This window comes from Peromyscus leucopus, chromosome 10 (genome assembly GCF_004664715.2).
Source record: "Peromyscus leucopus breed LL Stock chromosome 10, UCI_PerLeu_2.1, whole genome shotgun sequence".
In the NCBI taxonomy this organism is placed as follows: domain Eukaryota; kingdom Metazoa; phylum Chordata; class Mammalia; order Rodentia; family Cricetidae; genus Peromyscus; species Peromyscus leucopus.
In genome coordinates this window covers 92,025,600-92,049,921 of record NC_051071.1, presented here as the reverse complement: position 1 = coordinate 92,049,921, position 24,322 = coordinate 92,025,600, and the positions used below count along the sequence as shown (strand labels likewise).

Here is a 24,322-nt window from a genome sequence, read left to right as displayed (position 1 = left end):
TTTTATAGACTATGATTTCCTATAATTAGGCAAATATTCACTGCCATCATTTATACATTCTAAGAAATGTCTCGCCGGGTGGTGGTGGTGGCGGCGGCGGCGACGGCGGCGGCGCACGCCTTTAATTCCAGCATTCGGGAGGCAGAGTCAGGCGGATCTCTGTGAGTTCGAGGCCAGCCTGGTCTACAGAGTGAGTTCCAGGAAAGGCACAAAGCTACAGAGAGAAACCCAGTCTCTAAAAAAAAAAAAAAAAAAAAAAAAAAAGAAATGCCTCACATATCCCTACAGAAGCTTGTACACATAAATATTTACTATTACTTTGTTTCAAATCATAACTAATAATGCATTAAAACAAGTCAGCATGGAATTTAAACATGAACCCAGCAGAGAAAGCAGAGAATCTGACATTGTGATGCTTGTTAGATGCTCAGGATATTCTGACAGCACAAAGTATCTCTTTGAAAAGTAAAAACTCAGCCAGGCATGATGGCAGCTCCTGTATCCCCAGTGCTCGAGAGGTGAGGGCAGGAGAAGCAGCAGTTCAAGGTCATCCCTGGCTACATTGTTGAGTTCAGCACAGCAGCATGAGGTATGAGACCCTGTCTCAAACAAACAAACAAACAAACAAAAGTTAAAAACTCAACAGAACCTGTTTTTATATACTTTTATATATTCTTCATTTTTTTTCCCCAATCAGATGCTCCCTTTCAGACTTGCTTAGATCAGGGCTATAACACACAGCGACAGTCCTCTGCAGAATGAATAAAATCTATTCACTTTTAGAGATCAAAATTATAAAACGTTTATAAATTATGTCATTAAAATGAACATATTTATTAAAAATGTAAGTGCAAAATATTTAATTTTAGGGCAGTCAAAACACAATATATGATTGGTATCTTGGTGGTTGAAAGTAATCACTTTACCACATGCATTGTAAACATTTGTATCATTCATTTAAAGTTGACAGTTAATTTAAAACTGAGTTTTAATCAAAGTTATTTTCAAACATTGTCATAATGTCGCTTTGAAGAGTCATATCAATGGTACCCGCCATCTGTAGAAAAAAAGAAGATTCTAATTAGTTTAAGATGCATGTCTTTATTACAGCTTTATACAAATACTTACACATTGGAAACATTTCATACAAAATATAAATAATTAACTTAAAGGTTGTATATATAATTTTTAATTAAAAATATAGGTGGTTCCTTTTTAATATACTATACATGTAATAAAATGCCACAAGAACATGAATGTTAAGTTTAACTCTTCAAGAAGAAGGGTCTCTCAGTACTTGTGGAGCAGCAGTTGGCTGCAAGCTGGAGGTACAGCGTCTTGCTTGTTCCTGTGACCAGCGCGGCACCAGGCACGGGAAGTTGCCTTAACCTGGTTGGAAAGATGGCTCAGTGGTTAAGGGCATGCACTGTGCAGACAAAAGACCTGACTTTAACTCCCAGCACCCATGTCAGGTGGCCCACAACTGCCTGTCACTAACCAGGCAGACTGACTCTTCTGGCCTCTTCTGGCACTGAGTAGTAAATTCGACCTAAGTGTGTTCTCCATGCAACCATTTACGAGAATGGGATCAAGCTGCTGGGTAGTACTGGGAGCATCGCTCATTTGCATGCTAGCCACCCTTAAGAAAAGAGCTGAAAGTGGGGTCGGGACCCGTCTCTGAGGCACGAGCCGGCTTTTTGGAGCCCAGTGCCTATGGTGGGACACTTTGCACAGCCTTGGTGCAGGGGGAGGGGCTTGGACCTGCCTCAATTGAATGCACCAGGCTCTGCTGACTCCCCATGGGAGACCTTGCCTTGGAGGAGGTGGGAATGGGGGGTGGGTTGGGAGGAAGGCTGGGGGGGCGGTAGGAGAGAGGAGGGGGGATTTGTATATGTAAAATGAATAGAAAATCTCTTAATAATAATAATAAGAAGAAATGATCTGAAGTGCAGAAAATGCTAAGTCAAAAGAATTATGGCTACTCCATTAAGGTTTTGGTATAGATTTAGCACAAGCATTCTAAGAGGGAACGAGGGCCGTGTGAGAGGAAATGCTCTCGTGTGGACATGGGCTTCCAAGGGGGGCAGGCCTTCAAGATCTTTCTAAATGCTCTTTGCCATGGGAAGTCACAGCAAGCATACAATCGAGGGCTCCACCCCTGCCCCACAGCAGTACATCAGTGAGGGGCAAACGCTCTAGTCTGTTGTCACTGGATGGTGTCTTGATGTGAACTGGCAGTTTCATTAGTTGTACAGGAAATGTTTAGAGCTATGGCCTACTCACTAAAGAATAACTGGGGCTGACTTGTCTGGTACCACAGAGAGCGCTGGGGCATGTCTGACTCTGAGAGGCTTTACGAAATTCTTGAAAGTTTGCCTTAGAGATGAACAAACAACAAAAAAACTTAAATCGGGACTGTTATTAATGTTCAGCTCCTAGGCTGCCAATTGTCTAGCCTAAATAGTTCCTCAGAACTTATTTTAGCTTGCCATGTAAGAGCTGGGAAGTTGGCCCGGTCTGAGTATCATGTGATGCTGCTCTAGATGCAGGCACACTGGAAAACTGGAAGAAAATGTGATAAAACCTTTTTTATATTTAAGTAAAAATGAAAATTTTTATTTTAAAGGTTGAATGTAGAATCTTATTTTAGATTCAGATCTATCTTAGCTAAAATAGATTCATGTAGAATACTTACAAATAGAGAACCAATGTTAATATCAGGGATTATGACTTTGCAGCAGATACCGTGGGCTAGATATTCCTTTCTCTGTGGTCCCAATCACACTTGAGCCAAATCCAGATGGAAGACCACAGGGCTGATGAAGGGGGCTGGCTGAGGTAGACTCTGGGTGCTGTTAAATGTTCTAGGACTAGTCAAGCTCCTGAAAAGTACTTATGATATTGGGAATGACATCAGTGTGAGCTGGGTAGTTAGGGGCACTAGACTCTTGTAAAAGTACTGGAAGGCGACTAAAGTCAGGTCTCTGTGTCAACAAGAGGACTTCATGAATTTTTAAGAAAAAACAATCCCATAAATGTTTGAAACAGACAATAGAACATACCTATCACAGAAGAAAGTTCCACAAAAGCAGTGTTCTACAGTAAACTCTGGGACAGAGGACATAGTTCAGTGCCCTGGGTTTGATCTAAAGCACCACAAACCATAAAAAAAATCTCTGTATAACACTGTTAAACGCCATTCATGTCTGCTTAAGGCCAGGGCCTCTAATCCCAATATTCAAGAAGCTGAGGCAGGAGTATGGGGAGTTCAAGGAGAACTTAGGCTACAAAGCTAAGATGCTATCTGTGAGAGAGGAAATTTTGTTTGCTGTTTCCTAGGAAAGTTAACCTGTGCTGTAATCAATACCACAGCCAAGTGTTGTGGGATAATCTTTTGTACACTGTGAAGATGTGTCTTTGCCAAAGCACCTTCTGATTAGTTTAATAAAGAGCTGAGTGGCCAACAGCAAGGCAGAAGAGAACAGTTGGGACTTCCAGGGAGAGAGAGGAACTGCACAGGAATCTAGGCATGTGAGAGATGTGGAGCAAGTCAGATGCACAGAATGAGAGGGAGGTAAAAGCCACACGGCAGAACAGATGAACAGACACAGGTTAATTTGAGTTCTAAGAGCTAGTTGGGAACAAGTCTAAGTTAAAGGCCAAGCTTTCATAATTAATAATAAGTCTCTGTGTTGTTATTTGCAAGTTGGAGTTCCAAAGAAAGTCTGACGAGAAAGCACACTACAAAGAAGAGTGTTTCAAACACAGGCATGCGCCGATGCACAGTGGCAGTAAGACTCCAACACTCCATCAACGGGTCACTCAGACACAAATATTCATAAAGAAGCTGCAGGGTGCTGCAAGAGAGATGCAACGAACGTGAGATCAGACTGATTTCATCCAGTAGCGACAGAAAACATGATCTTCTCAGGAATAGCTCATGTAACTTTTTCCAACCCAGATCACAGTTTAGGCCACAAAGCGAGTCTTAACAAATCCAAAACCACTGGAATAACCTCTGTGTACCATCTAAATCATATAATGGACTAAAACTAAAAGTAAGAGACACCACACAAACACATTAGAGACAGAACAATTCACCTGAATGACCAATGTATCACTGAAGAAGGGACTGGGACTAGAAAATCTAGAATGAGATTCAAATGAATAGACTTGATAATTTGAAAGTACTAGAGGCAAATGGGGAACACTTCAAGATGTAAGCATAGGACAATGACTATACAGGATTCTACAGTCTAGGAAATCTGGCAAGAACTAGCAACCACAATTGCTTTAAATTAACAGCCTTCACTGTAATGATACATTGTGTATCCCAATAAAGCTTACCTGGGGATCAGAGGACAGAGCAGCCACTAGATTAGACACAGAGGTCAGGCAGTGGTGGCACACACCCTTAATCCTAGGGAGGCAGAGGCAGAGATCTTCTGGATCTCTATGAGTTCAAGGCCACACTGGGCAACATGAGAGAAACAGAATGGTGACATACACCTTTAATCCCAGGAAGTAATATGGCAGGACATAGAAAGGTTTATAAAGCGTGAGGAATCAGGAACTCGCTCTCTTGAGGCTGAGGATTTCATAGAGGTAAGCTAGTGGCTGGCTGTTCTGATCTTTCAGCTTTCACCCCAAAATTTGGCTCTGGTTTTTTTAAATTATAAGATCTTTTTTCTTTCTTTCTTTTTTTTGGTTTTTCGAGACAGGGTTTCTCTGTGTAGCTTTGCGTCTTTCCTGAAACTCACTTGGTAGTCCAGGCTGGCCTAGAGCTCACAGAGATTCCCCTGGCTCTGCCTCCTGAGTGCTGGGATTAAAGGTGAGTGCCACCACCGCCCGGCTCTAAATTATAAGATCTTTTAAGATTTGTGTTACACTTCACCAAGCACAGGGAACAAGAGTGGAGAGACAGTCTACAGGATGGAAAAAAACTGCAAGCTGTGTAGGGGACTGGCTTTCAGAATATATATAGACCAAACAAAATCTCGGACACCTAAAGGACAAATGATTCAATGTATAAATGAGAAAACAAATAATCTAATCCATAAAGGAGAGTACAAAAGCAAGTTCAAATGGCCAGCAAATGCAGAACTAAATGTTCAGCATCTGTAGTCACTGTGGAAATCAAAACTACAGTGAGATTTCATTTCACTATGATCAGAATGGTAATCAGCAAGAAAACAAAAGGCAACGAATGATCTCAAGGAGGTAGGGAGATCTAAAGAATGCTGAGAATGTAAATTAGTATAGACATTATGGAAATCAATCTGGATGTTCTTCAAAAAAACTAAAAAGATGCAGCTCTACCACTCCTGGGCATATACCTAAAGGAATCAGAGTCACCACAGAAACAGAGAAACCCGAACATCTATCTACATTTACTGTGACACTATTCACAATAGTTAGGTGCTCATCAACAGATGAATGTATAAATAAAATGTGGTATGTATATATCTGCATCTATAATGGAGCATCCCTAAACTATTAAGAGTGAAATCATGTGCTGGCAAGAAAATAAGTAGAACTGAGAAACATCATGTTCAGCAAAATACACCAGACTCAGAAAGAGAAAGAATGGAATATGGAGAAGCTGGATTTTTGTGAAAGTCGTGAAAACAGAAGGGAAAGTATTTGACAAAGAGACCAATCAGAAGGGATTTTAGTCAACAGAGGGTTGTGGGGTGTGACTATGACTAAGGTATATTCATAATGAAACTAGTTATAATTTACAAATAATAATAAAATGTACAAACATGGAAAGTACAGAGTGAATATTAATAGGAACTATGGACTTACTGTGTGGGTGTGTGTGCACATGCATGTGGAAGCCAGAGACCGACACTGAGTATCTTCCCTGATTGCCCTCCACCTTCCATATTGAGGCAGGTCTCTCAGTTGAACCTAGAGCTCACTGATTCAGCTTTCCTAGCTAGGCAGCTTGCTCTGGTGGTTCCTTGTCTCCACCTCCCAAGTGCTGGGCTTACAGGCAGGTCTCAGCTCCCCCTGCATTCATGGAGGTTCTGGGGATCTGCACTCTGGTCTTCATCCTGGCACAGCAAGTGTCTTTACCCACTGAGCCATCTCTCCAGCCCCAAACTATAGACCTAGGGGCTCCAGTTTACAGTGATGTGCTGGTGCTGATGGGGGCGGTGGTGTTGTTACCGTCTGTCCTCTTGGCATGACGCAGGGCCATGTGAAGTTAGAGCAGCAGTTATTACTTACACTTGAGACCCTCACAAGATCAGGCACTTCCTTCCTCATGGAAGAAAGAGGAGAGGGCTCAAGGGCGAATGACATTTTTCCCCTTCTGAGGATATAGCAGCAGTTAACTCCTGTTGGAGATGGGAAAGTGTACAGCCGCCATGTTCTTATGAATAACCCCTCACCCAGGCTTGCTCCTGTGAACAATTACAGCTAAACTCATGGGTTCACCAAGTGAGATTTGCCTGGAATGGACTCTTTAGTCTGTCATTAGTGTCCTTACTGGAGAAAAGAGACATGCCACACAACATTTGACACTCAAGCAGGAACATGAGTTGGTCTGTGAGTAACGAGGCCTGCTTCTGAAGTCAGAGCATCTGACCCCAGGTTATCAAGTGCACTTGGATGCTGTCTACTCTCACCTTGCTGATTTTCATTCCAAATTTCTTTCTTTTTTGGGGACAGGGTTTCTGTGTGTGGCCCTGGCTATCCTGGATCTCAACTCTTATAGACCAGGATGGCCCGGAACTCAGAGAGATCCACCTGCCTCTGCTTTCCAGTGTTGGGATTAAAGGTGTGTGCCACTACTGCCCAACTCTTCCCAAATTTCTTAATCTAGCCATCGGCTAAAGAGACACAAGAAGCACTGACCAGGAAGCTATGTCAGGTCTGAGGTGAGCTACAGGTTTTTAAGGTAGGAACAATGAATGACTTCATTTACATGCCAGTCATTTTCTTTACGCACTCAGTCCATATTAATCCACTTTGTAACAGGGAATTACTATTCCCTTTTTAAATGAGGAATTTAAGTCACAGGAAAATTTAAAAAGTCTACTAAAGAGGGGACTCCAGGAAGTCCTGTGGCTCCACAAGCTGATCTGCACTACATCCAGCTTGTTTCTTTTGATGGTGGAATCTGTATGTTAAGCTCTTATTTTAGAACCTGGTCCTCCCGGAGGCCCCAGCGTCTCTGGGAAGCACTCTGAAGATGAGAGAAGGTCAGATTTAGTGAGGTCAAGGGTACTCACTGCCTCTCTTCTCCTCCGTTCTTGCTCCTTCTCCCTTGCTAAATTCCGGTCTTTGAGAAGCCAGAGTTTGCTTTTGTCTTGAGCTTCTGATGGCTGCTGTTCACCCTGCTCTTCTCCATGACACTTGCTTTCCGTTTTATTCGATAAAGATTCTGGAGTCAGTCCAGTTCCAAGCTCCCTTAAACAAACAGGAGGGCTCCAAGTGGGTGTCCAGTTCCTTGAGGTTTTTTCACAAGGACATGATTAAACAATGGTTGGTAACAGAAGCACCGCCTGGGTCCCAGGTTCTCAGAGGTCCTTCTCCACCTCTCCCTCCCTCCTTCCTTTCTTGACAGGACTTTATGTGGCCCCTACGTAGCTAAGGATTACCTTCACCTTCCCTGCTGCTGGGATTACAGGCAAATACTACCACATGGGGATCAAATCCAGGACCTTGGACACATCTGGCAAACACTGCACTGACTTATCTATGCCCCCATGCCCTCACCCTTTCTTCTGACGGGACAGGCTCTCTATGTATTAACAACAAAAAAGACAAGTCCTGAGAGCCACGGCCGGCACACAGCACTATCTTCCTACATCAGAATGGAAAAACTTGCAAGAGAGTTCTGGGAAATAAGGTCATTATAATTTGGTAACATTTACATCTATACTAGCTTGATTTCTTGCCTATTTCTTTTTAAAAATGGAGAAAACTATTTATAGAAATACTGATAAGATACAATTTGTTGTGTGTTCTACTAGACAACTGAATCACGGTCCTTGACAAATTGTCACTACATTTCTGTGCCTCCCAAAGCCAGATAAAGCCAGTAAGCCACAGACCTCGGAGTCTCCTGAGACACTTTCGGCTCCTTTGAGCTCTGCTCCAGGTGCCTCCGCATCTGCTCCTGTGTCCGCGCTTTGACCTCCTTCTCTATCGCGGCTTTTCTAAACTGGTTGAAAAGCTCGTCGGAAGACTTCAGTACACTTGATGACTTCACTGGCTTGCCTAAACTTTTCCAAGAGTCTGCATTCTTAATCTTTATATCCTAAAATATACAAATATTTGATTCAGCTTATGTTTATAGATATCAATCAAATTTTGGAAGAAAAATGGTATCTTCTGAGTCAGTAACAGAGCAGCCTAATGTGGTGGTATTGTGTTCCCCAAAATATTGTGTACCCTAATAAACTTATCTGGGGTGAGAGAACAGAACAGTCACTAGATAGTTAGGATAGGCAGTGGTAGCACACGCCTTTAATCCTAGCATTCCAGAGGCAGAAATCCATCTGTTCAAGGATACAGCCAAGCATGGTGACTCATGCCTTTAATCCCAGAAATCAAGCCTTTAATCTCAGGGAGTGATGGCAGATAGCAGAAAGGTATATAAGGCGTGAGGACCAGAAACTAGAAGCATTTGGCTGGTTAAGCATTTGGCTGGTTAAGCATTTGGCTGGTTAAGCTTTTAGGTTTTGAGCAGCACAGTTCAGCTGAGAGCCATTTGGATACGAGGACACAGAGGCTTCCAGTCTGAGGAAACAAGATCAGCTGAGAAGTTGGCCAGGTGAGGTTAGCTGTGGCTTGTTCTGTTTCTCTGATCTTCCAGTGTTCACCCCAATACCTGGCTCAGGTTTGATTTTATTAATAAGAACTTTTTAAGATTCCTGCTACAGCCTAAGGTTGGAAAGGCCTTCGTGGACTCTTGACTTCAGTTGGGGAAAACAGATAATTTAAACTCAGTTACTCATCTAAGAGCAAACTAAAATAACGAGGTTGCATATGGTTTCAATGTGGTCCCCTTCTGCACATCAACAGGGGGACTGTTAGATTTTGTGCCCAGATGACAATCTTAAGCATTAAGAAACAGTGAGGCTGAGGCCTGTGCCCTGAGTACTTCTAAGGAGGGAGAAGGATTCAACACCGTCATAGCTTTAAAATTAGTCTCAAATGCCTGGAACAAGACCTCATAGTTGAATTATCCCAAACACTAGAAGATAGGCTGAAAAAGATGCTGGCGGTGTGTGCTCCGAAGGTCACAGAACTCTTCCACAGACTCTTCTCACAACAGGCTGACAATGCACGTAAAAGACAGACTAGAGCAGGTAGGTGCTACATTTGCTTACATGCTTTTTTTTTGACATAAGCAAAAGTTAGGTTTAGGGATCCAATCTTATTTTAGTTAGTGTTTACAAATCTTTCCTATAATTCATATTAAATCTTAAGTTATTTCAACATTTGAGAAAAATCACATAATTTTTACCTTCTGCACAGGAACATGACAGTCTGGCTCTAACATTGTGAGATTCTCAGCAGAGGTATGCACCACAGTGGGGCCATTCGAGACTTGTTTGGAATCATCTAGAAGCACACACCCTTTAGAAAGGCATAAGGAAATACTTCAGGGTACTTATCCAGAGTTTCATTTTCTTTTTCTTTCCATGTCAGATATCACAAAAATAAAATAGTCAGATACAACATGTCTTTAATCCCAACAGTCAAGAGGCTAAGGCAGAAGAGTCATGATTCAAGGTCAGTTTGTACTACTTAGAAGATCTTGATTAAGGAAAAAGAAAATCAAATAATGAAAGACTCTCACACACAGATTTCTGAAATAAATAAAATGACTAAGTTTTTACTAGGTTATGTTATAAACACTTCTCACTTGAAGGTGACCTTTGTTTTTGTTTTGGGACCATGGAGGGTGGCTGACATCATGGCTGACACACCATGATGTGGAGCAGGCCTGTCCTCATGGTATGGAGCTCTCCAGTCTGCAGACTAGCTTTAGCTTCAGAGGTAGATCTGGATCAGGCTAAGCTATCATGAAAATTCTGCCTTCTCCTTGGTGAGTAAAACACCACAGACCAGTGAAAGGCTTCCAAGAAGGCGGGGCAGTGCACTCTCTAGACAGCCGTGTGAGTGACACACACAGAGGACAAGACATACACAGGTGACACCAACCTCCCCGGCAAATGTGCCCACTGGTGCGACAGTGTGGGGCTGTCATGGGGCAACCAGCCACTTTCTGATTATATCTGAGGTTTGCTTCACAGGAAGAAGTCACACTGGGCAATGTAAACTTGGTTAAAAGCTCATGGCTGGAGGCATCAAGGACCACAGGGGAGAATCTACTGCTATTTTATTAAATGGTCATATTGTCTTCTCATTATTTATGTTTACACCCAAAGATATGTGCTCTCAACCTTGGTTAGGAGATTCTCTTTGTGTAGTGGGCAGCAGTGCAGAGACTCAGAACTGCTCAAAGTGCTGAGAACAGATGAGCGTGAGAGCCCTAAAGGCTGCACTGTATCACTTCCCTCTCAGGGAACACCCCAGAAGAGAGAGTGCAGGGTCTGCGGGAGCACTGTGAAGGGCTGTCTTCTGGACAGGATACGGATCTTGCATTCATGAACTCACAATAGTTATCTGAACAAGACCTGCACAAGATCAAGCCCGTCAGCATTTCGGCATGGGGAATGAGGGCTCACAAGGCCCCACCCCAGCTGGGGAGCTGTAGGCAGTTGATGGCTGCTGGGAGAAGAGTCCTGTTGGTTTGGCAATGTGGCTGCTGCTTGTGCACGGTTGCCCCATGCTCTAGTGGATGGTCCCACACCAACCAGCATTAACCGGACTCAGTAGATTACTTTTTTTATTAAATAGAAGAAGAGGACACGAAGTTGGGAGGAGGCATGCAGGGAGAGGTTCAAGTGGAGTTGGAGGGGGTGGGACAGCAGAGATATAGCAAAATACGATAATCCAGTTTGAACTCTAATCAACTTTGATTGGTTGATCAAAAGCACAAAGAAATAAAAAACCCAAACCGTCTTTATTAACTTACTCAAACCCACACAATTCTAGTTACTCATATGCTGTGGGAACTTACATCTAAGCTGCTACCACCCCTCCATCCATCGATTAAATCACGTTTGTTTCCAAACTGAGGCTAGAGGACCGCTAGAAACAGAGAGATCATAGAAAGAACAAAACCCTGTCCAAGGAGGCATGACTGAAGAACAGAGCTTAACTGCAGACCCTGTCCGCCCCAACAGGCATGCATTTTCTTAAGCCAAGAGGAACAGCAAAGTGAGGAGAGAAGCTGAAGGGCAGAACTGCATCCTGCCTCAGCTGTACCAGCTGTTCCTTAGGAGGAAGTAGAGGGTGTGTGCAAAGGGAAGACAATTCTAGGAGGATTCTCACCTTGTTGGTAAGTGGTAACAGCCTTGTCATCACTAATTAAAAAGGGAAAGGTAAAACCTGAGGGGCCGAAGAGAGGGACAGACTGTCAAAACCACGGGCTGTTCTTTTTTTTTTTTTTTTTTTTTTTTTTTCGAGACAGGGTTTCTCTGTGTAGCTTTGTGCCTTTCCTGGAGCTCACTTGGTAGCCCAGGCTGGCCTCTAACTCACAGAGATCTGCCTGCCTCTGCCTCCCGAGTGCTGGGATTAAAGGTGTGCGCCACCACCGCCCGGCTATGGGCTGTTCTTTCAGAGGGCTCAGTTCCCGTCACCCACACAGTGATTTACAACCCTCTGTAACTCTTGTTCCAGGGGATCCTTCGACCACTTCTAGCCTCTGTGAGCACCAGGCATGAACATGGCACACAGACAAACAGGCAAACACTCAGATACATAAAAATTAAAATAATAAAGTAGATCCCTTTTTAAAATCTGGGGATTGAACAGTGGGAATTTTGTTTTTACATGGTTTGAGCTGGTTATATGATATTTAAATAAAGATGCTCACTAGTGTTGGATAAGCATGCCTGAGGCCAGATACATTTGAATTGTGCAAATAACAACAGAAAAAACAAAGATCACCCAGAATCAACACACAGCACGTTGTTTCTTAACCTTTCCATGTCATGGCATCTACAGAATAATGAAGGCACACGGCACACCTGAGTAAACAGGGAGGCTGTGCTGAGCACATTGTTTTCAGAGGAGCGAGCAGTACTTGTTCAGCAAGCCTGGGTGGGAAGCTTGACAGCAAAAAAGGAAGCAGCTGGAGGTCAGTGACCCAGGACACACAGCTGGTTCCCAGCACTTGGGATGTTGAGGTAGGAGGATTGTAAGTTTGAGAATAATGTGGACTACAAACAAAGCACAACCCTGTCTCAAAAGAAAACAGAAGCTAAGGATATAAATTCAGAATGTTATTAGCATCTAAAGGTAGTCACATAAAAAGGTAACTATCGGGGCTGGAGAGATGGCTCAGAGGTTAAGAGCACTGGCTGCTCTTCCGGAGGTCCTGAGTTCAATTCCCAGCAACCACATGGTGGCTCACAACCATCTGTAATGAGATCTGGTGCCCTCTCCTGTATACATAATAAATAAATAAATCTTAAAAAAAAAAAAAAGGTAACTATCAGAAAAATTCAGAGAGGTGGGACAATCAAGAGAACAGGGTCACAAACCTAGGGCAATAGCAAGGATCGAATTCTGAGAAATAATTTTTATGGAAGTTGTCACTTGACACACCAATACTATGAAAGTCCTTTCTCGAATCCTCACCTCTGTTCTATGCCTGCTACCTTGAGCCAGCCTGGGCCCATCCTGGTCCACCTATAATTAACACAGTACAAGGGCCTGTGTGCAGCACTCAGGTCATCTGCCAAGTCTTTCATCTTCTTATTTTTCCTTCTTCCTACCACTTACTTCATTTCCCACACAACTGTAACATCTTATTGTCTTCCCCTCTGCTTCTCCCCTTAGCCCCCCATCCCGGCAGTTTCGCTCAGAAGACGACCATCAGCTTTCCGATGACTGCGCTCTCACCACCAAGTCCAAAGCACTTCAGCGGCTAGGTTCTCTGTGATCTGCCCCTGGCACTTGTTCATACTTATCTCTACACTCCTGTTCATCAAGCCAGAGCTTTAGTCACATTAGGGTCAGTTTCCTAAAATCCTTCACACATTCTGCTTCTTTCATTTGGAATGCTCAGTCACGGAAGTCTACAGGGAGGTCTTTTGTCTCTAGTGCACAGCTCAGAGGGGAGCCTCCCAGGCCGGCTAAGCCCTCCCGACTCCTCCTCTTCGGTGTTACCTTTGCCCATCTTACTTTGGCCTTATTGATTCAGCTTTTGTTACTTCCTCCATGTCTCTGATTTACCTTTTTATGTGAATTCACGCTGATATGACAGCTCACTGTCTGTTTTTAACAGGTGAGCAGAATTTAATGGAGATGTTTATGAGATGGGGAAAGAGTAAACTATAATGATATTTTTGTCATCTTTTATGACAAAAAATTTCAATTTAATGAGAGAAAACTTCATTTCATATGGAGATGATGGCAGAGAGGGTTAAAGTTAGTAATATACTATTTTTTCAATAAGAAATTGGAGGGGAGGGGGTGGGGAGATGGCTCAGACGTTAAGAGCACTGGCTGCTCTTCCAAAGGTCCTGAGTTCAATTCCCAGCAACCACATGGTGACTCACAACCATCTGTAATGAGATCTGGTGCCAACTTCTGGCCTGCAGTAATACATGCTGTATACATAATAAATAAATAAATCTTGAAAAAAAAAAGAAATTTGAAGAATAAAAATTGTTAACCTCTGGATGTGTTGGTGCATACCCTTAATCCTCACACTCATGAGGCAGAGACAGGTGGATAGCTCATTGAGAGTTTGAGGCCAGCCTGAGCTACATAGTGAAGACTTGTCTTTCAAAAGAAAATTGTTAATCATTTAAATTTAGAGTAATTTTTAAGCAAAAGTTGATTTACATTGAAATTAAACTCTAGAAAAGCAAACTTCCTAGTTTTAGTTTCTGTTCATTTACAATTCCCTTGGGCATACTGCCACCTACAGCTAGAAAACATTACAATACAATGCCCAGAGAAACCGCCTTAGGTACCATGTTGCCAGTAGCTGGGTTACCCTTTCTGAAGACTCCGTCACTAAAAGCTTGCCTTGTTAGAGACAAGGTGTTCTCTCAAAATGGGAATAAAAGAATATCCCGTCTGTTCTTGTTTTTCTTCCTTTTTGAGGGTGATGCTGTTCTCACCATCGTCTACTCCAGCAGAACAGCAGCTTCTCCCTACTCCGCTCACTTTCTACTAATCTGCCTTCAAACATTCAAGCCTTTGAGTTCAAAAAGAAAACAGCTTTATATCTGTGTGAGGGCCCAGACATCCCCACTGTCCCGACTCAAGCACCTACCCAGGGCCGACTGCTTCGCAGATGTAGAAACAGCTCCTAGAATCCTACACACACTTGGAAAGCAGTGCCCCGTGGTCAGCTGAGGCCTCTCCTGTCCCTCCACCCACCTGCATGCTCTGCAGGTAGTGGCCCAGGCGGCACTGCTCCTCACGACCTTCCTCCTGTCTCATCCCCTCCTCTTCCTTTTCTTCTTTGAAGAAGTCGTGAACGTCTAGGCTTACACAGTCTCCTGCTGCAGCTTTGGGGGAGCTGGGACAACAGGCACACCACAGCTTCTGGACCACTACTTTTAATTTGCTCATTTCTTTTAATGAGATTTTCTTTTCTAGAATTTTGTCTTTAGCCACTCTTCTCCTAGTTTGCACATTTTCCTCCCTTCATTCATTCTCATGGCTTCCTAAATTACATCTAATTTATCGTAACTATTAGTGGCGACACTTAAATCATATTAGACTCCTGTTAGTCCCAGACACCCATTTCTGCTTTTGATATTTCCAGTTAGACATCCGAATGAGCTCCACCTCTGGTTCTCAGCTGTTAGAACTCTGGCTTGCCATCTATCCCGATGTCTATATATTCTGCTACAAAATGTCTTTCTAACCTAACCTTTCCATGGATGGCGTTAGTTTTAGTTGCAGCAACTTCGATTCAGACTTCTTGGTCCTAATTAGTCAGAGCATCTTCACCTCAACCCACTGTTTAGTAAGCACAGCAGCCTTCTTCTTTATAAACCTTCCTTTCTTTTTTCTGGTGCTGGACACTGAACCTCAGGCTCATGCATGCTAGGCAAGTGTTCTGCCGACACACGTTTCTCTTAAAAGTTCCTTGTTTCATAAAAATAAAAAGCCTAAATTCTTTTTGTAAAATTTATTTATTTACGTTTTTTTTAAAGGTATGAGTGCTCTGTCTGCATGTATGCCTGAACGCCAGAAGAGGGCACCAGATCCCATTACAGATGGTTGTGAGGCACTATGTGGTTGATGGGAATTGAACTCAGGACCTTTGGAAGAACAGCCTGTGCTCTTAAACACTGAGCCATCTCTCCAGCCCAAGCCCAAATGCTATGACAGTCTGAGACTGTGACTTAGACCACGTCTTCTTTCTCTGGTCTAAGCATTTTAACGTGTTATCTCCAGGATGGGACACAGGGCTCTACCCTGGGGACTGTGCTCGTCCTTTGGACACACTTGGCCCTGCCTCACCTGGCCCACCAGTCTGTCTTCCTCCTTCTCTCTTGTTTATGGTTTACTCAGGGTTTGTGGGTTTTTTTATTGTTGTTGTTTTGTACTGGGAATTGAACCAGGGGCCTCATATATGCTAACCATATGGTCTACCACCAAGCTACAAGCCTAGTCCCTGGTTTATTTTTTTCTCTGATCTCCATTTCTTTCCCCACAAGGATAGCTATAACATGATTAAAGACAAAACAGAATGGAGCCTCACACTGGAAGCAACAGGAGAATCAAACCCCTGTGTTTCTCCTAATCTGGAGTTCAAGGTCATCCCTGGGTGCACAGTGACTACAAGGAGAGTCTGGAGCATATGGAGAGTTTGTGACTCCGCCTCAAAAAGAAAAACAGAAAACCTACGATGTTTTCTCTACACCACCGTAGCTTATCTTCTCCACATAGGTGTTAGAACACCGTTCACCAAGGTAGTAAAATATGGTGCTAAGCTTGGGTAGTGAAGAGGTTTTCATCATCTATATACCCAAGCAAATTGACTATAAATTATATAAACATAGTGAGTGCTTATGTATATAGACCAGACAGTTTCTAACAGCACTTCAGTGACTAGTTCAGCCTGGACCTGGCTCATTCAGTGTTTTTCGGATGTGTAACACTGGCAATGCCCTTAGTGTTCTCATATGTGGCCTCACTTGTGTTTCTTACCTGAAAGAGGCCAAGTCTGCACAGATGCAATGTTCTCCATGGTCTGCAGATGTTCTGACCCATGGTAGCCATGCACCTGCTGGGATTGCTTCCATGGTGCTCCACATGGCGCTGTAGTCTGCTGAGCAAAGGGAGGTTCAGCAGAGGCTATGTCTTGCACAGAAGATTGAGTTCTTACCACACAAGAGCATAGCTAAGAGAACTGGACCACAAGAGGTAAGCAACAGACTCGTGGTGCTTGAATTACACCTTTTGAAAATACATTACTTAAGTCACACAGACCTGTTCGAGAAGATCCTGTAATGAGGAAACCACGGTTTAGGAAGTTTAAATAGTTTCCCTGATGTCTATGATCTTAGATCTTCAGAATCCTGAGGGATCATCTCCTAGTTTTGTTTAGAGATTCTGCACAGGACTCTGCACACCCTTTTTATGCACCAAGACACAAGGATTCCTCTGTATCCACAATCTTGAGGGTGAGCTAGAGTTTCTAGAACTTACTCTATTTAATTGTTTGACATATAACAGTTATTATAAGAAGGAGGAAGACAAGTCATTTCTATAGTCAACATCTTTTAAGAAGACGTCTTTGAACACCTAGTTGATGAGCTGAGAACAGTGACTTTTTTAATGTAAAAAAAAAAAATGTGGTCTTTTTCTTTTTGAGTCTCTTGCTCAGACAAGCCCAAACCTGTGGTCCTCCTTCCTCTGCTTCCTCTGTGCTGACACCATTTATGGGCACTACCACACCCAGACTCCCCAGTGTTTTAAAGAAAGTTACTACTACACCAGCCATTACAGCACCTATATTGTTTTCAATGTTGACATTGAAAGAGTCCGCTTACCTTTATATTCTCTTTTGGAGGCAAATCATTCTGTTTTACGCCAGTAAATTTAGGAAATGTTTCTGAAAATGTATATAGATAATTATTTCAATATTTGTAGGCTTAAAAACTATCAATTTACAACTTTTCATATTAGAAATGAAGTAGCATGAAACTGAGAACCCACCAAAGGGACTCAGACCTGGTCACAGGACTCAGTCAAAGGACTCAGCCATGCCGGGCGGTGGTGGCACACGCCTTTAATCCCAGCACTCGGGAGGCAGAGCCAGGTGGAGCTCTGTGAGTTCGAGGCCAGCCTGGTCTACAGAGCAAGATCCAGGAAAGGCGCAAAGCTACACAGAGAAACCCTTTTTTAAAAAAACAAAACAAAAAAAAATTTAAAAAATAAATAAAAAAGGACTCAGCTTTGGTCACAGGATGTCAGTCAAAGAGCACAGCTTTCAGGTGGACAGAAGACCAAATTCAGGAGCTCTGTTATAAAGTGACTATGGATGACAATATGTTGCATATTTGAAAAATGCTAACACAGCAGATTTTAAGTATTTTCAACACAGAAAATATGTAGTGGCAGATGTGTTCATGTTATTGAATTGTTCTAAGATACATGTACATATCAAAAACATGTCAGACACCCTAAATATATGTTCTTGGTTTTTTTTAAGATTTATTTATTGTCTATGGTGCTCTATCTGCATGTACAACTGTATGCCATAAAAGGGCATCAGATCCCCTTATAGAGAGCTATGAGAGCCATGTGGTTGCTGGGAATTGAACTCAGAACCTCTGGAAGAGCAGTCAATGCTTTTAACCGCTGAGTCATCTCTCCAGCCCCATTATTATTGTTTTTCAAGGAAAGAAATAAAGTAAAACTTTTGGAGCTCATGAAAAAAAAGAAAGGTCTCACTTCAAAAGAATGCCTTTACTACCAATCTCATACAGAGAGATTCTTATAGTCACAGATTTTGACCTATTTAAACCAGGCCACTTTAGTTTGAATGGGAAAAGATATTTCCCCAATCTTCTTTGCTCAGGATGGAATAAACACTCATTTAGAAATTTCACTTCGGATTACATTCAAGAAAAAAAATCAACAGTGCTCCTTCAGTGTAAGGAACTTACGTGAGAATTTAAAAAGAAAGTTATAAAACAGAGCTCAGTTTTCAGACAGTAGTACCAATTATACCAGCTAAGAAGCCATAACAGGCCTTAGTTATAATCATTGAGAACATACCACAAGAGAAACAAGAGTTACTTATGTATGTGCAAGGATACAGAGGATGAATTTATTATAAGTGAAGTATCCTATACCCCTGCTAAACTCAAAGATCCATCTAATTAATAACCCTTTACATGAAAACTACTTGGCAGTTTCTACTAGATAGTAACAAATAAGTTGTCTTTTTTGTTTGTTTTTGAGACATCTAGCCCAGGATGGCCTCAAACTCACTCTGTAGCTGAGAATGACCTTGAATTACTCCTCCTCCTGCCTCTACCTCTCAAGTACTAGGACAGCAGGTGGATATAATCACACCTAGTTTGTGTGATGCTGGGGATGGTACCCAGCCAGGGCTGTGTGCATGCTTCTAAGGTAAGTCCTCCATCACCTACAGCCCCCAGGGAACCAATGGGTTCATAGGGCCTCCTTACCCTACAAATATCTATTCAGCTGGCACTGGCAGTAGAAATAAATATAAAAATCTTTCTGCCTGTCATGGTGTGGCAAGGTTCCTTTTTGTTTATTGTACAAGGGACTGTGGTGCCATTCTCCCTGGCACAGCCTCTGCCATGTGGTAAGGCAGCAGACTGGAGGTCACTACCTCGACCATCACTCCAAGTCAGCCATCACGAGCCACCTGAATGGTGTCTGGTTCAAGCCCAAGGGTACCAAGGCTGATCAACACCAAATATTATTCAAACTTAAAACATTCTAATTTAATAGTTACCTTCTGCCTCCTGAAATGCCATCAGTTTCCACTGGATGTGTTACTGTTCTTTCCTCTCTTAAAATATTTGATGCTGGACACTGTTAAAATTTCTAAATGGCACTCAAAGCCATGCTTTAATTTAAAGAATTCAAGTATTTAAAATGATACGAGCCAGTATCACTCAGCCAAGACTGATTTTAGTGTTGGGATTGGGTAGAGGGGTGACGGGGAGAGACTGAACACACTGAGGTTAGAGAGATCCAGGGTCCTTCACACTTAAAGAAGAAACTACAGTTTCAGCTTGAACAAAAAACAAAAACACATTTCATTAATATAATAATACACATATCTATTAATCTTAGTTATTCAAACATGCACCTAAACTACAATGTCCTACAATGTAGTAGACACCTTAGTGAAATAAGAATATGACATGGCACATTGGTGTCTTGCAAAGAAAAACTTAAGACTATCTCCTTTGTTTTATGACATATAAAACTAACATTTAGGCTTATAAAAATTAGTACCTCAAGATCTGGAGACACTAGCAAAAGGCAAAGAACTTTAAATAGAAATTTCAAAATTACGTAGTACATATAGTACATTCAACACTATACTACAGCATCTTTAATATTTAAATGCATTACAGGATATAACAGGTGAATAATGAGAGCCACGGCTCAGTGCTTTGCTTCTCATTCTCATCTTAAGTAACTGCCTCCCAGAAACATGGTGGATAGAAATGCATATACGCACACATTTTTGCTATTAAGCTTAACATTGTATTTCAATTAGTAATAATGATCTACCAGATTTGGGAAACATAGATTAAGTTGACAATAATTATGACCACATATCTATTAACAACAAATTTCTCTGGGGTTTCTAAACAATATACACAATGCCTATATTAAGACACACTTATTGAGTAATGTACATGAACCACAAATCAATGCATATGATGTATGTTGTGTTTGAATTTCACATCTCTCAAAAACCTAAATTAAAATTTTGATTATAAAGTTTTTATTCTGAACTACACAGTAAACTTACTAGAGTTAAAATAAAATAGCTGGAATTGGTAGAGTTGGTTAACAGGCTCACTCAGTACCTAGTCACCTATGAAAGCCCTGAAGTCTATGCTCAAGAGACACCAACGTCACCAGTGGGCTGGTTTGGAATAAAATCCCAAAAGGTTGAATATGAATTCAAAACTACAATGCAAAACATGAACATGATGTCACACATACAAGAAGTAATTACTAAAATGTATGAGATTAGAGAAACCACGTCCCACTCTAACAGTCCACAGAAGTGGCTGCACTGTTTGTGTGGCAGCTTCGTCGGAGTCTACAGGGACAGGGGGCCCTGAGGTATGGGAGGATCTGTCCAAAGGAATTGCCCAGGCCACATTCTATGGTTTACAAACCCCGACAACTGGTCCTGCAGAAGCAACTCGGTCTCTTTAAGAACCTCTGGCTATTTTCCTTGTAGTGTTTGGAGGTTTCCGTAACATTAAATAAACCAGTCATAAGAACTTGCTCCTTTTACAACGAGTCTTTCAACTTGTGTAGAAGAGGGGCAGTCGCAGAAGAGCAAACAACTACAGGTATTCTCAAACAGGACAGCACCTTAGAAGCCTTGACATTTAGTTATTTCCTGTGAAAGACTATTTGCCAGTATTTTACAAAGGTGTGACATGTGAGCCTGGTGCCTGCATAGGCCAGAAGAGGACATCAGATCCCCTGGAATTACAGATGGTTGTGAGCCACACGTGGGTCCTGGGAACTGAACCCAGGTCTCAATAATTTGATTAAGTCACAGGACAAAGGCAACTAACTATATTCCTCTTTATCATGTCACTCAAACAGTTTGCCGAGTCTCAGAACTGCTGTGACAGCTCCCACAAGCGCACCAATGCAGACAACCAGGCTGGGCAGGACTGACTTTATTTTCAAGCCTCACCTGTGTCTTGAACCTGACACTTGGTATTTCGACAGATACGAAAAATAAATTTAAAGGGTTTATATTTATACCAATGTTTAATAAATGTTCTTGATTTATCTGTACATGACGGTTTGCAGATGTTGATGTCAGTCAAAAAGAAAATGTAAATGATCAAATCACATTGTAATGAAGAACTACCTTTGGCCCACAGGTTCTCATGTTTATTTTAGAAGGATTTAGGACTTCTTTAGCAAGTCTTATCTTGAAACAGATTTAATATCTTGCTTGAAATGATAATTAAATTACTCTCCTAGATTTTTCAACAGACATTCCTTGGAAATCTGTAGTCTACTGTGTAATTAATTAGTCCTGCTTAACCAAGTAAAAAATGAGTATGTTTTAAAAAATGTACAAACTGAAGTCATAATAATGGGCAGTGGCTCTTTGGGTGATTCAGAACAAACAGCTTTAAAGCTACTTATAACACTCATGTGGTTTTCAATATTACCTATGTTGGTTAGTTTTATGTTAATCTGACCCAAGCTACAGTCACCTGAGAGGAGGGAGCCTCAACTGAGAAAATAAATAACCCTCATAAGACTGGGATTAGGCAGACCTGGATAGCATATTCTTAATTAGTGATTGAGGAGGGAGGGCTGCTAGTCCTGGGTTCTATAAGAAAGCAGGCTGAGCAAGCCATGGGGAGCAAGCCAGTTAGCAGCACCCCTCCATGGCCTCTGCATCAGCTCCTGCCTCCAGGTTCCTGCCCTGTTTGAGTTCCTGTCCTGACTTCTTTTAATGATGAACAGTGATGTGGAGGTGTGAGCTGAATAAACCCTTTCCTCCCCAAGCTGCTTTGGTTATGGTGTTTCATCACAGCAACAGAAACCCTGACTAGGACATTCATTACCTTTAAAATGTCTGCCACACCTAAACAGCATTCTACTGCTGAGGAGCCAATCCACAGGGCAGCAAGAGCAGGAACTTGGAATCAGAAGAGGAATTGGACCTGACCCAGACACCTAAAGTCCTAAAAACTATGACTAACTAAAGGAAACAAAACAAAACTGCCTATAGTCAAGTGTCTGAAATAACCTAAGAAGAAACTGCCACAGCATTGAGCCCATTGATACCCTGCCGTGGAGGGGAAGGAGCTGTGGGGCCCTGCCTTTCACTGGGAAGAGACTTTTCCTCACGGGTAATCACCAGTAAGGGACTCATGCTTTTTTTTTTGAGGGTAAACTTTCACCGTCAATGACACTCACTGGGACACACACACTCGAACACAAACTCACTGGGAGGAACACTCGCACACGCATGCACACACACGGGAACATACACACACTCATGTACACACTCATCACACGCACACATAGAAGGGACAGTTGGGAAGAGGAGCAGGAGAGGGACACAAGAAAGTGGTGGTGAGTACAATCAAAATATACACATGTATGAAAATGTCATAATAATCCCATTATGAAGTATAATTAACATATGCTAAAAAAATTTTAAAAATTCAGTATGACAAGTATTAAAAGGTAGATAAACTAAAAAGTAAGGATTAGCTTAATAAGAAAAGTATGCATGCCACCATACTTTGCCATCTTCAGCAAAGCTGCTTCTGTGACCAAGACTCTCGGGATCAGGACATTCAACGGTAACCATTCTAAACAAACCATATAAAACCTTACTGATATTTTCAGGTAATTTCTTTTGAGACAAGGTCTCATTACTAGTCCATGCTGGCCTTAAACTCAGCACTCCTGCCTCAGCGTCCTGAGTGCTGGGATTACAAGTGTGTGCCACTGTGCCTGGCTTGACTTTTATTAGATGTTTTGTTAATACACCTGACTTTTACCTTTGGGGAGGTAAATAACCTATTTCCATCAAACAATGAAAGTCGGCAACATGTTTGCCATCTAGTGTCTGAGACGGCTACCTCAACCAAGAACAGAGTGCTTTGATTATTTTTACAAAAACATTGCATTAATGTGGTCTGCCTTATTTTCTCTACAATTTACAACCCTGCTTAAAAAAATTTTATTGTTATTCTCTGGGAAGTAAAAATGTTTTTAGTTTACACACTAGCAATTAAGAAGCCTTATGCCATTTTAAAGTATTTAGTATCAGCATTAAATATTCATATTAGTATTAAAGTATTAAAAGGTTCTATTCTTAATTTGCTTATTGAAAGCAAAGATGTAATTTCTTCCCACTTTAGACTTTGCAATTTATAATACACTTAAACAGGGTGTTCCCTCAATAAAGTGGATAGACTGTATATTCAAAAATAATTAAAATTTCAAGAGCCAGCTGTAGCAACACATGCCTGTGACCCCAGCACCCAGGAGGCTGTTAGAGGAGTGACAAGAGTTTGCGTCTATCCTGGGCTACACAGTGAGATTCCATCTCAAGCAACAGCAAAAGACAATTGACAGTATCCACTGAGAAGACAAACATCTCAGCGTAATAAGTCACATGATTCCTAAGATGGTCTGAAATTAAATTTAAAAAAATGGAGCTGAGGGATACATACAGTTCAGTGTTTAAATTGCTTGCCTGGTATGTAAGAGCTGAGTTCAATCTTCAGCACCAAGGGAGGGGAGAGAATTTGCTGCTTTTATTTTAATAATATACATATTTAAACAGTTTCTAGGTCAGTCTATAGGTGTAGGACTATGACTTCACTCCTTGGGGGTCATAAATGCAACTTGGATTTTTTTCTAGTATCATTTTATGCTTAGAAGTCAAATATAAGAAATACTTCATAATTAGAGCTCAAAATGGTTTAAAAATGCATTAGACTGAGAAATTCTTTTTTTTAAAAGATTTATTTATTTATTATGTATACTGTGTTCTGCCTGCATGTATGCCTGCATACCAGAAGAAGGCACCAGAAGTCATTATAGATGGCTGTGAGCCACTATGTGGTTGCTGGGAATTGAACTCAGGACCTCGGGAAGAGCAGCCAGTGTGCTTAACCTCTGAGCCATCTCTCCAGCCCTAGAATGAGAAATTCTAACCAAAGTAAAAATTCTGTTCAATTTTACAAAATTGTTTTGTAAGTTCAAGAATGGCCTGGGCTACAGAGAAAGTTCCAGACCAACCCAGGAAACTCACTGAGGACATAGCCCAGCCCGGAGTCCTTGCTCTGTATGTAAAAGTACAACTAGCCTTAGTCTCTACACCACAGAACAAAACAAAAACTCTTTGAGAAACATGACATCAACCATGAATGCTGGTCATAAAACGCAAATTCAGCAATGTTTTAAGATTAGAATTCTGAGGATGAGATGTTCTGTTAAAAAGTTAGAAAAACTATTATACCATTTT

At 41.7% G+C, this 24,322-nt stretch overlaps 1 protein-coding gene across 3 annotated transcripts in view; it reads right to left on the bottom strand.

The window, feature by feature from the left end:
• Nucleotides 1-287: 287 nt before the first annotated feature.
• Nucleotides 288-24,322, bottom strand: part of Brdt (bromodomain testis associated) — a 58,150-nt gene continuing 34,115 nt past the window's right edge. The window contains exons 14-20 of one of the 3 annotated variants that reach the window (XM_028867371.2): nucleotides 17,118-17,179; nucleotides 16,273-16,393; nucleotides 11,422-11,478; nucleotides 9,485-9,597; nucleotides 8,067-8,272; nucleotides 7,242-7,419; nucleotides 288-1,057 (exon numbers count right to left, since the gene is read on the bottom strand). In XM_028867371.2, the coding sequence (XP_028723204.1) occupies nucleotides 989-1,057; nucleotides 7,242-7,419; nucleotides 8,067-8,272; nucleotides 9,485-9,597; nucleotides 11,422-11,478; nucleotides 16,273-16,393; nucleotides 17,118-17,179 (806 nt within the window). In that variant the 3' untranslated portion in view covers nucleotides 288-988. Of the gene's footprint in view, nucleotides 1,058-7,241; nucleotides 7,459-8,066; nucleotides 8,273-9,484; nucleotides 9,598-11,421; nucleotides 11,479-16,272; nucleotides 16,570-17,117; nucleotides 17,180-24,322 lie in introns of those variants that run through there. The other 2 variants (XM_037209271.1, XM_037209273.1) reach the window with 2 other exon arrangements.